The sequence below is a fragment of the Heterodontus francisci genome, chromosome 6 (assembly GCF_036365525.1).
Source record: "Heterodontus francisci isolate sHetFra1 chromosome 6, sHetFra1.hap1, whole genome shotgun sequence".
In the NCBI taxonomy this organism is placed as follows: Eukaryota; Metazoa; Chordata; class Chondrichthyes; order Heterodontiformes; family Heterodontidae; genus Heterodontus; species Heterodontus francisci.
Genome location: NC_090376.1, coordinates 152,633,742 through 152,647,053, shown reverse-complemented (window position 1 = coordinate 152,647,053; position 13,312 = coordinate 152,633,742). Strand labels below are relative to the sequence as shown.

The 13,312-nt window shown below is 41.8% G+C and overlaps 1 protein-coding gene across 3 annotated transcripts in view; it reads right to left on the bottom strand.

Annotated features, from left to right (window-relative positions):
• The window catches only part of LOC137371553 (glypican-6-like), a 1,268,051-nt gene that overhangs the window by 111,213 nt on the left and 1,143,526 nt on the right, over positions 1-13,312 (bottom strand). For all 3 annotated transcript variants that reach the window (XM_068034367.1, XM_068034368.1, XM_068034369.1), the window contains one exon: positions 5,335-5,465. In XM_068034367.1, coding sequence (XP_067890468.1) covers positions 5,335-5,465 — 131 coding nt within the window. The remainder of the gene's footprint in view (positions 1-5,334; positions 5,466-13,312) is intronic.

Below are 13,312 nucleotides of genomic sequence, written 5' to 3'. Positions count from 1 at the left end.
CGAGGAACAGCATCTCATCTACCGATTAGGTACACTACAGCCTGCCGGACTGAACATTGAGTTCAATAATTTCAGAGCATGACAGCCCCCCATTTTACTTTCATTTTTAGTTATTTTTTCTTCCTTTTTTTTAACATTCTTTTTTACAATTTTTACAATCTTTTTTTGCATTTATTTCATTTCATCTTAGTTTGTTCAGTTTGCTTACCCACTGTTTTTTTCAGGTTTTTTTTCAGGTTTGCACTTGCTGCTGTTCAATATTCAGTGTATTTACACCTAATCTGTACTAATGCTTTGTCTTTCAACACACCATTAACATATTGTTTGCCTTTGCTCCGTGACCTTTTGGTCAGCTATGTGGCCTGGTCCAATCTGCACCTTCTCCTTTGTTATCTCTTGCCCCACCCCCACCTCACTTGTTTATAATCTGTGACTTTTCTCATATTTGCCAGTTCCGAAGAAGGGTCACTGACCCGAAACGTTAACTCTGCTTCTCTTCCCACAGATGCTGCCAGACCTGCTGAGTGATTCCAGCATTTCTTGTTTTTATTTCAGATTTCCAGCATCCACAGTATTTTGCTTTTATTTAAAATGGATGAGTTGGATACTCTGCACTCATCTGCAAAAGGCCTGATATTTGTTTCTGACATTGAGGCAGGCAAAGGTGAGTAGAGCTGTTTAAGGTAATATAGATATATGTTTTGAGATACAAATCCTTCTTATTCGAGTTATTTCTCTTCCCCTTCTGTCCTGGATTCTTCAAGTCACACATGATTGCAGTGGAAATGTGAGTGGAAGACCTGTCACTGGGCCTCTACTCAATGCCACTGAGCTTAAGGAAGCTCATGACAGGAGCTTAGCGATGGATTTCACTGCATCTTTTCCCTTCCTCTAGGGCCAAGAATTGAGCTTCTGTCCTGAACTTTCGCACATCAATGCAGCCAAAAATCAGGAAGCAATTCTTAATGAAATTTTTTTTGAAGCATTTTCTGCAGTTAATTCAAACCAGTGGATCAGACTTCTTAGCCAGGGGAAGAAAACACTCCATTAAATAACAGTAGCTTAGTGTGTTCATTATACTAATGCATTAAATAAAGCACCCAGTGTGAGGAATACTTCGTGACGCAAAAATTACAACAAGGAATAATTCAGACAAGTGCTATGCTTGGTAAGTGGTTTCCCAATTAATCACTGCTTGATAACTAGAACCTATTCAGAACCCATATAAATTCATCTGTCAAATTCAGTCACTAAACTTTAAAGCCATTTTAATGCCTCAATAGGCAATTTTCACAAACTTCTGTTCCAAGGAACCCTGTTCCAAAACACAGTCAAGTTGGTCATTGAGAAAGATTTTGTTGCAGCTGCCCCAAAAACTAACGCATCAAAGACTCATTTAGATATCTTAAATTTTAGTTAAGTAGAGATGTGAATAGATTTTCAGTAAATATAGGGACATTGATGTGATAATTTAATCGTGTCAATGATCTTGTAATCACAAACCTTTCCAGTTATAAACAAGATAAAATGTCTTTCAAGAGACTTTCACAACTCTACATTTAATCAGAGCAACTAGTCAGTGAGGTACAAAGAAGGTACAAAGAACCAATGGTAGAAAAACAGAACAGAGAGATAAATGAGAAATTGAAAGCTTAAAGTATGGAACAACTTGCAAGCTGCTGATGAACTTTAACTCACTGCTTAACAATGTAAGAATCTGACCCAAGTAAAGCCCTTTATCTTATTTGCATGTACCAACAATCGGCCACACAATCATGTATACATATATGCAGCATGATTGTATTATCCTTTCCTCAAACTTTAGAAAAATGTTTCCTTTGATCAGTTCTTTATTGTTGTGGAGAAGATAACTTGATTGCAAATCACTCCAACGCCAGTGCAGATGAGAAGCGAGGGCATGAGATGGATAAAAAATAGCTAGATCGGCTGCTGTAATTCTCCTCCAGGATAAAGAAGACAGCTTAACCAGCAAGAGAAAAATACTGGTTGCACAGAGCTATCATCAAAAAAAGAGATATGGAATTGGGCACTGTATTCACATGTGGTTAGTTAGCTAACTACTTCTGTGCAAAGATGTATTGCTGAAAGATAGCAGAAAGTCAGATATATGTTTCAATTCAGAATTTCCATTAGTGACTTGTTTTCATTTTCCTCCTTGATGTTTTGAATTTCTTCCTATTATAATTGTTGTGTCAGAAAAGTCTGAAGGATTCGATTGAATTTAATCAAGGGAATCTGACAGCCAGGTTTCACTGTAACCTATTTTGAACAAAACATATAGAGAGCACTGCGTGCACTGAATATTCAGAACATCACCAATTACATTTTCAAGAAACACTTCACTGTGTTTTTCTCTCTTTGCTTGTGTCCCTGGTCATGTTTCCTATCCCAAAGGCAGATAGGTAATATGCGCACAGCATCTATCAGCAATACATTGAAAATGCCTTTGAAGAGAGTTGCAAGCTGCACTTGAAGGGACACTTAACATGAATTTCTCCTCCCTCTAATTTGGAATGTGCATATTCGCTCTCGATTCAACACTTCCCTAATGGCCTATAAAGTTGTCATGATGCAAAATTTGGATGCAAACCCTTGCTAAGAATGTAAGAACATAAGAAACTGGTGCTGGAGTAGGCCATTCCACCCTTTGAGCCTGCTCCGTCATTCAATAGGATCATGGCTGATCTTCTGCCTCAACTTCACCTTCCCTCACTATCCCCATATCCTTTGGCTCCCATAGTATCCAAAAATCTATCGATTTCGGATTTGAATATACCCAACGAATGAGCATCCAGTGCTCTGGGGTAGCGAATTCCAAACATTTACAACTCTTTGAGTGAGGAAATTTCTCCTCATCCCAGTCCTAAATGGCTGACCCCTTATTCTGAGAATGTGCCCCCTGTATTTCAAGACTCCCCAGCCAGGGGAAACATCCTCCCAGCATCTACCCTATCAAGTCCCTTAAGAATTTTACATGCTTCAATGAGATCACCTCTCATTGTTTTAAAATGTGGGCAATATGGGCCTAATCTATTCAATCTCTCCTTAGAGGACAATTTCCTCACCCCAGGAATCTGTCCAGTGAACCTTGGTTGCATGGCCTCTCAGGCAAGTATATCCTTTGTTAGGTAAGGAGACCAAAACTGTACACATTACTCCAGATGTGACTCTCACCAAGGCCCCTCCAAACAGAGTCATTAGAGTCATTACATCATAGAAGGAGGCTATTCAGCCCATTGAGTGCATCCTGGATACCTGATCCCTGTGGTACCCGACTAGTTACAGCCCGCCAATCTGAAAATGACTTGTTTATTCCAACTCTGTTTTTCTCCATTAACCAATCCTCAATCCACGCTAATATATTACTCACAATTCCATGAGCCCTAATGTTGTGCAATAATGTTGTGAGGCACCTTATCAAATGCATTTTGAGAATCCAAATACACTGCATAAACTAGATCCCCCTTATCTACCCTGCTAGTTACAACCTCAAAATACTCCAACAGATTTGACAAGCACAATTTCCCTTTCATAAATCTATGTTGATTATGCCCATCGTTGTTTGATTTTCAAAGTGCCCTGTTATGACATCCCTAATAATAGATTCCAGCATTTTCGTTCTGACTGAAGTCACATTAACAGGCCTATAGTTCCTTGTTTCTTCTCTGCTTCTTTTCTTGAATAGCAGGATTAGGTTTGCTACCTTTGAATCCACAGGGACCATTCTGGAATCTCGGGAATTCTGGAAGCTCAAAACCAATGTATCCAATATCTCTGCAGCAACTTCTTTTAAAACCCTAGAGTGTAGGCCATTAGGTTGGGGGATTTGTTGGCTATTAGTCCCATTAATTTTTCCACTACTATTTGTTTACTAATACTAATATCCATAAATCCCCAGTTCCTATGTTGTTCTAACCCATAACACAGTGAAGGGTTGGGAGGGGAGCAGTGTGCAGTGGTGGTGGTATTGTTCTCCTGACAGATAATATATGGGAGATGGAGAGCAGTAGCTACCTAGAAGGATTGGCGGGGCACCTATCCCAGCTTTTAGATTGCCTCTCAGGTTTTAAAGAACCTGCAGCAGCTTAAAGGCAAGGTGCTTCATTGTGTACAAAAGAGCAAGTGAACACTGTAGAGTTGCAGGACGATGTCTGTGGGCAACAAGAGTTTCAGCAGGGCTCTGAGGCTTCCAGATATAGCATGGAGATGTTGGTAGGGCAAGGGTACAAGGGAAAGCAGGTCCTTTTCCTGTCAGTAGACAGCTACTATGGAAAATTGCAGAGTGGGCATGGTGAAATCTAACACAACACATTAATGCCATCAATCTTGTTGCCTGCTTCTGGCTGGAGTGCTGTAAGAAATTTAATGACCACACTCGATCTGGCAGAGTAAGATTCCTCTTCACATATCTCATACTTTCTGCACAGCCCAACAAGGACTTTACCTTCGCCTGAACACTATCAATCCTTTCCCTCCCCACGTCCGATAGCTCTCAGGTTGCAGGGAAGACTACACTGCTCCTCCTTCCTGTTTCCAGTAACACTTCAAAAACTGCTACTACCCTCATAACTACTTCACCCTCTTGGTCACACTTAATGCTTCTTCCTGTCAGTATGCACAATATTGTTAGTTCAATCATTTTGAACATCTTTTTCCTCAGTACATATTAACCAACATCCACTTTTCTTTAAGGAGAAGTTGACACACAACAGGCGTGGGATAACCAATACAGGAGAAATCATGAAATTGTGAGAGGAATTTTTATCTTCTAATCTGCCAGGAACAGCAGTGGGTGAGTTGGGTAGATTTAATTCCACAACGTGCGTCTGACATCATTAACAGGTTCCCCACCTGGAAGTCAGCCTGATTGGCAGGCTTGGCTTCCAGTCACGTCGGGAACATCAGAAAACAGGTAGGTCATCTCCCAAATCCCGGGACAGGGTTGGTGGGGGTGGGTTGTCTGATTTTGAAGGGGGTTCTGATCCCCAACCCCTGTGGAGGAGTCCAATTCCTGACACTGTGAGGGGGTGGGGTGGTCTGATCCTGGGGACATGCTTTCCTTTTTTGATACTTAACCTCCCATGCTCACCCAATCACATCTAATCCCCCATGTTAAAATTTCCCCACTGTGTCTCTTCAATGCAAACTTGTGTGATTTGGAGTAGAGTTTGTGTAGCACTAATAGCCAAAAGAAGTGCTGCAGCTTATTTTTTAAGTTGGGACCTCCACTGAGGCCCTTTCACACAAATGCAAAGATGACACAAAGGAAAACACTCAGAATATTAATACACAAAGCAATTTCAGAGAGTTTACCTTAGCTGACACTTGCATGCTGTTCTCCTGCATATTCATAATGGCATCAGAAATCTTCACATCAATTGGCTCCATGATGGCTTCAATGTTGAAAGGCCCTGCCAACCTTTCCACTACCAAGTGCATAGCATCTATCAAATAAAAAGTAAGTGTCACATGGAGGGTGAAGATTAACAATGCTGAAACCTCAGAAAAAGCTAGGCACAGAATTGGACAAGTCAGATATGTAGACAGCTCAGTGCTGACTGTTGAAGTTTAGGACTGAGGTTGGAAGGTAGAGTACTGAGCAAAATGGGAACATTTGAATGGTATGTGATTCTGTGATACAATTACCATGTCAAACTGATCTTTTTTCCAGGGAAAAACTGGTTAACAGAGTGGAACTTTCTTATTTTTGATCATGTACTGGGAACAAACTCCAAACAGATATTTGTTGGAAACCTTTTTGCACATAAGCAGCAAAACAACTCCAGTCTCACATAGCACCACTTTGATTTTCATCCAAAGCCAGGCAGCAGAAAAGGCAATAATCCTCTGTGTGTATCTCAGAATATAAATGAGGATTAGGTGGAAACACTAATGCTGCTTGTGCCAAGATCATGTTAACAATCAAAAATCTATGTTTGCCACTGGCATATGATCCAATTTTCTTGGCTTTCAATTGTATTATGAAATGCTACATCAAAGGCAATGCATATTCTTATATCTTCTTTGGGCCTCCTTATCTCGAGAGACAATGGATAAGCGCCTGGAGGTGGTCAGTGGTTTGTGAAGCAGCGCCTGGAGTGGCTATAAAGGCCAATTCCTATATAATATATGCATATTCCTAACCTATTGTATAATTTATCAGCTAGAAAAAAAACAGCAAGTCAAATGTTATGAATAGAAATCTTTACTGAATAATGGAACCACACGTATCACGTAGCTTGTACTTTATGAAGCAGTCAGAACTGCCGACCATTATATGTCCGCTGATGCTTGTATACTGTACACCTTGCTTCAATTGAGAGAAGCTTTCATAAAAAAAGAGAACTAGTTAAATGGAAGTAAGTATGACTAAAGCAGCACTTTCATTTTTTGAACAAGAAAGATATTGTAGAATATACTTCTTTCTCTTATATCTGACATTTGCAAACCTCTCATCGCCACATTCATTTACAAGATTTTGAAATATTACAACACAAATTCTTCCCTAAAAATCCTACAGGATTCTGAAACTGATCTATTAGTCACCGAAAATAAAATCTAACAAGACGTGTGTTTTGGCCTATAAGACTGGAAACACTTTTTTCTAATAAGCATATATTTTACATATTTTACATTGTGACGACTTATCCGAGGAGGAGCTGTGGGCAGTTATATTAAGATATCCCAGTTAAGTTAAATTCAGCTCACCAGAGCTCAAATCTATAACTTACAGCAGCTGGAGATATGAATAAGGATTCAGCAAACAAGACCAAGCCAAAACATCTGTCCAAGATGGTATTTCTCATCTAACACAGTAGTTTGGGACAATGACAGTTGTTAGCACAACCCATGGAGACATCAGTGATGAGTTGGAATGGCTTCATTCATATGAGCCCAGCAAGGAAAGCTGGCAGAGAAGCTTACACCTAGAAGGGCAGCAGCTGATTTGATATGAAGGTATGAATTAGGAGCAGGAGTCAGAGAGTTATGCAGCAAAGAAACAGACCCTTCGGCCCATTGTGTCCGTGCCGGCCATCAAGCACCTATCTATCCTAATCCCATTTTTCAGCACTTGGCCCATAGCCTTTCAAGTGCTCATCTAAATACTTCTTAAATGTTGTGAGGGTTCCTGCCTTCAGGCAGTGTGTTCCAGATTCCAACCACCTTCTGGGCAAAACAATTTTTCCTCAAATCCCCTCTAAACCTCCTGCCCCTCACCTTATATCTTTGCCCCCTGGTTATTGACACCTCCACTGCGGGAAAACGTTTTTTCCTATCTACCCTATCTATGCCCCTCATAATTTTGTATACCTCAATCAGGTCCCCCCTCAGCCTTCTCTGCTTTAAGGAAAACAACCCTAGCCTATCCAGTCTCTCTTCATAGCTGAAATGCTCCAGTCCAGGAAACATCCTGGTGACACAAAAACAAGAAATGCTGGAATCACTCAGCAGGTCTGGCAGCATCTGTGGAAAGAGAAGCAGAGTTAACGTTTCGGGTTAGTGACCCTTCTTCGGAACTGCAACATCCTGGTGAATCTCCTCTGCACCCTCTCTAGTGCAATCACATCCTTCCTATAGTGTGGTGCCCAGAACTGCACACAGTACTCCAGCTGTGGCCTAACTAGCATTTTATACAGCTCCATCATAACCTACTCTTATATTCTATGCCTCGGCTAATAAAGGTAAGTATCCCATATGCCTTCCTAACCACCTTATCTACCTGTGCTGCTGCCTTCAGTGATCTATGGACAAGTACACCAAGGTCACTCTGACCCTCTGTACTTTCTAGAGTCCTACCATCCATTGCATATTCCCTTGCCTTGTTAGTCCTCCCAAAATGCATCATCTCACACTTCTCAGGATTAAACTCCATTTGCCACTGCTCTGCCCATCTTACCAGCTGATCTGATTGTGGCCTCAACTCCACTTTCCCACCGACACCGGATACCCTCTGACTCCCTTGTTATTCAAGAGTTTATCTACCTCTGCCTTAAATATATTCAATGATCCTGCCTCCATCACAGGAAAATAAAATAAATAATTGAATAAAATAATTAAGTAGTTAATTAAGGCACATTAAGGATGCAGGACAGGAGATGTTGCAGCATGTGGGAGCTCCTGGATGCCAGTGTGATCTAGGGCAAACACGTCTGCAATAAGTGGTTGTGGCTCGAAGAGCTTCGGCTCAGAGCCATTGAACTGGAGTCCAAGCTGCAGACACTGCGACACATCAGGAAGGGGAAAGTTACCTGGACATTTTGTACCAGGAGATGGTCACATCCCTTAGGAGAGGGTCTTCTGATTTGGTCAGTGGTCAGCGACAGGAGAGTGTGGCTGCAGCTGAGGCAGGTACCCAGAGGGCAGGAGTGCAGGAGCCTCAGCCTTTGCGATTGTCCAACAGGTTTGAGGTTCTTTCAGCTTGTCTGAATGAGAGTGTGGGCTCTAGGGTGGATGAGCAACCTAATCATGGCACCATGGTACAGGAAGCCATTGAAGTGCAGGGAGAAAAAAGGAATGTAGTGGTAATAGGGGACAGTATAATTAGGGGGATTGACACTGTTCTCTGCAGCAAAGAGCGAGAGTCCAGATGGCAGTGTTGCCCGGTGCCAGGGTTCGGGACATCTGCTCAGGGCTGGAGAGGAACTTACAGTAGGAGGGGGAGGATCCAGTCATCGTGGTCCATGTAGATACCAATGACATAGGCAGGACAAGGAAAGAGGTTCTGCAGAGTTAGTATGAGGAACTAGGCACCATATTAAGAAGCAGAACCTCAAAGGTAATAATTTCCAGATTATTACCTGAGCCACATGCAAATTGGCATAGGGCAAATAAGAGTTGAGAAATTAATGCGTGGTTCAAAGACTGGTGTGGCAGAAGTGGGTTCCGGTTTGTGGGGCACTGGCATCAGTATTGGGGAAAGTGATGGCTGTACCGTTGGGACAGTCTACACCTGAACCGTGCTGGGGCCAGTGTTCTAGCGAGTCACATAACTAGGGAAGTAGAGAGGGTTTTAAACTGAATAGTGGGGGCAAGGGATCAAATTTTGGAAGATGTGGTAAATCAGGGAGTAGAGACAAGGCAAGAGAGAAAGGTATTAAGATGGGAAATGATAAACAGACTGTGACAGGAAGGGACAGAGCATACAAATCCAAGAGTCAATCAACAGACAAGGCTAGAGGTTACAAAAATAATAAAAGGACAAAACTAAAGGCTCTGTATCTGAATGCACATAGCATTCGATACAAAACAGATGAACTGAGAGCACAAATAAAAATAATTAAGTACGATCTGATAGCCATTACAGAGAGATGGCTGCAGGACGACATATATTGGGACCTGAATATTGAAGGGTATATGACATTTTGGAAGGACAGGAAGCTAGGAAAAGGTGGAGGGGTAGCTCTGTTAATTAATGATGGTGTTAGCGCAATAGAGATGGATGACCTAAATTCAGGACACCAGGATGTAGAAGCAGTTTGGATAGAGATGAGAAATTAGAAAGGCAAGAAGTCAATTGTGGGAGTGGTGTACAGGCCATCTAACATTAACCACACTGTAGGACAGGGTACAAGGGAAGAAATAATGGCAGCTTGTTAGAAAGGTACAGCGATAATCATGGGAGATTTAAACCTACATATAGACTGGAAAAATCAGATGGGCAGAGGTAGCCTAGATGAGGAGTACATAGAATGTTTTCGGGATAATTTCTTGGAACAATACATTCCGGAGCCAAACAGAGAGCAGGCGATATTAGACCTCGTATTGTGCAACAAGATAGGATTAATTAATGACCTCATAGTTAAGGCGGCCCCAGGTAGCAGCAATCGTAATATGATTGAATTTTACATTCAGTTTGAGGGAGAGAAGAGTGGGTCCAAGACTAGTATTTTAAACTTAAATAAGGGCAACTATGAGGGCATGAAAACAGAGCTAGCTAGAGTGAACTGGCAAAGCAGGTTAAGGGATAGGTCAATAGAGATGCAGCGGTTTTCATTTAATGGGATATTTCAGAATACATATTTCAACGAGCAAGAAAAATTTCAAGGGTAGGACCCGCCATCCGTGGTTAACTAAAATAGTTAAAGATATTAACAAACGTAAAGAAAAAGTCTATGGGCAAAGATGTGAGGCAGGTCAAAAGATTGGACAGAATATAAAAAACAGCAAAGAATGACTAAAAGATTGATAAGGAAGGTAAGATTAGAGTACGAGAGAAAGCTAGCTAGCAATATACAGACAGATAGTAAGAGTTTCTATAGATATTTTAAAAAGAAAAGAGTTAACAAAGTGAGCTTTGGGCGGCACAGTGGCGCAGTGGTTAGCACTGCAGCCTCACAGCTCCAGCGACCCGGGTTCAATTCTGGGTACTGCCTGTGTGGAGTTTGCAAGTTCTCCCTGTGTCTGCGTGGGTTTCCTCCAGGTGCTCCGGTTTCCTCCCACATGCCAAAAGACTTGCTGGTTGATAGGTTAATTGGACATTATAAATTGCCCCTAGTATAGGTAGGTGGTAGGGAAATATAGGGACAGGTGGGGATATGGTAGGGATATGGAATTAGTGTAGGATTAGTATAAATGGGTGGTTGATGGTCGGCACAGACTCGGTGGGCCGAAGGGGCTGTTTCAGTGCTGTATCTCTAAACTAAACTACAGAAAGTGAGTCTGGGGAATTAATAATGGATAATAAGGAGATGGCAGATGAATTGAACAGGTATTTTGCATCGGTCTTCACTATTGAGGATACAAGTAACATCCCAGTATTAGCTGTAAGTCAGGAAATGGAAGGGAGGGAGGCACTCAAGAAAATTACAATCACCAGGGAAATGGTACTGAACAAATTGTTGGAGCTGCGGGCTGGCAAGTCCCCAGGTCCTGAAGAACTTCATCCTAGGGTGTTATAAGAAGTGGCTAGTGAGATAGCTGATGCGTTAGTTTTAATTTTAAAAAATTCCCTCGATTCGGGGAAGGTTCCGTTAGATTGGAAAATAGCGAATGTAACTCCTTTATTCAAAAAGGGAGACAGAAAGCAGGAAACTACAGGCCAGTTAGCTTAACATCTGTCATAGGGAAAATGTTGGAAGCTATTATTAAAAACAGTTTAGCAGGGCATTTAGAAAAATGCAAGGTAATCAGGCAGAGTCAGCATGGTTTTGTGAAAGGGAAATCATGTTTAACCAATTTATTGGAGTTCTTTGAGGGAGGTACATGTGCTGTGGATAAAGGGAACTGGTAGATGTATTGTACTTAGATTTCCAGAAGGCATTTGATAAGGTACCACATCAAAGGTTATTGCAGAAAATAAAAGCTCATGATGTAGGAGGTAACATACTGGCATGGATAGAAGATTGGCTAGCTAACAGGAAACAGAGAGTAGGCATAAATGGGTCATTTTCTGGTTGACAAGATGTAACGAGTGGTCTGCCACAGGGATCTGTGCTGGGACCTTAACTTTTTTACAATTTATGTAAATGACTTAGATCAAGGGACTGAAGGTATGGTTGCTAAATTTGCTGATGACACAAAAATAGGTCGGAAAGTAACTTGTGAAGAGGACATAAGGAGGCTACAAACTGATATAGATAAGTTAAGTGAGTGGGCAAAGACCAGGCAAATGGAGTATAATGTGGGAAAGTGAGAAATTGTTCACTTTGGCAGGAAGAATAAAAAACAAGCATATTATCTAAATGGAGAGAGATTGCAGAGCTCTGAGATGCAGAGGAATCTGGGTGTCCTAATGCATGAATCACAAAAGGTTAGTATGGAGGTACAGCAAGGAATTAGGAAAGCTAATAGAATGTTATTGTTTATTGTGAGGGGAATTGAATATAAAGTAGGGAGGTTATGCTTCAGCTATACAGGGCATTGGTGCAACCACATCTGGAGTACTGTGTACATTACTGGTCTCCTTATTTAAGGAATGATGTAAATGCATTGGAGGCAGTACAGAGAAGGTTTACTAGACTAATACCTGGAATGGGCGGGTTGTCTTACAAGGAAAGGTTGGACAGGCTAGGCTTGTATCTGCTGGAATTTAGAAGAGTAAGAGGCGACTTGATTGAAACATACAAGATCCTGAGGGGTCTTGACAGGGTGGTTGTGGAAAGGACGCGTCCCCTTGTGGGAAATCTAGAAGTAGGGGTCACTGTTTAAAAATAAGGGATTGCCCATTTAAGACAGAGATGAGGAGAATTTTCTTCTCTCAGAGGGCGGTGGAAGCAGAATCTTCGAATATTAAGGCAGAGGTAGATACATCCTTGATAAGCAAGGAAGTGGAAGATTATCGGGGGTAGATGGAAATGTGGAGTAATCAGTTCAGCCATGAACCTATTGAACGGCAGAGCAGGCATGAAGGGCCGAGTGGCCCAGTGCTCCTAATTTGTAAGCTCGTATGCTTGTATGTACGTATGTTCGTATGCTGTCTGGGGGAAAGAGTTCCAAAGACTCAGAACCCTCTGAGTGAAAAGAATTCTCCTTGTCTCTGTCTTAGATGGGAAATCCCTTATTTTTATACTGTGTCCCCTATTTGGAGTCTCTTCCACAAGGGGTAACATCCTTTCAGCATCCACCCTGTCAATCCCCTCAGGATCTTATATGTTTCAATAAGATCACTTTGCATTCTTCGAAATTCCAATCTTTCCTCATAAGGGGGCCGGTGGGGGGGGGGGTGGGGATCAGAGGTGGGGGGACAGAGGGGTATCAGTCAAGTGAACCTTCTCTGCACTGCCTCTAATGCATTTATATCCTTTCTCAAATAAGGAGACCAAAACTGTACACAGTACTCCAGATGTGGTCTCAAAATACCCAATAGAAGTATCGGAAAACATCCCTATTTTTATATTCCATTCCTCTTGCAATAAACGATAACATTCCATTTGTCTTCCTAATCACTTGCTGTATCTGCACACCAATCTTTTGTGATTTATATACCAGGACACCCAGATCCTTCTGTACCTCAGAGCTCTGCAATCACTGCTGTTAGGGAATAGCTCTAAAAAGCTGGGTAAGAATCTAAGGTAAGAAAGGTTTACAATTTATTTCATATATCGTCAGAAGTTTTTTTTAGGGAGTTCTGTAGTAACGAGAACCAGGGAAGAAGGGCCCTAGTGTAACTGATATGATTTAACATTAAGATATTCCAAAAGGTTAATTTAAAGGGTTAAGTCATGGCAGGAGAGCTCAAAGCCATGGTGTGCTCCTCGTGCTCCATGTCGGAAGCCAGGAACATTTCCAGTGCCCAGGACCAGCATGTGTGCAGGAAGTGTCTCCAGCTGCAGCTCCTGGAAGCCCGGGTTTC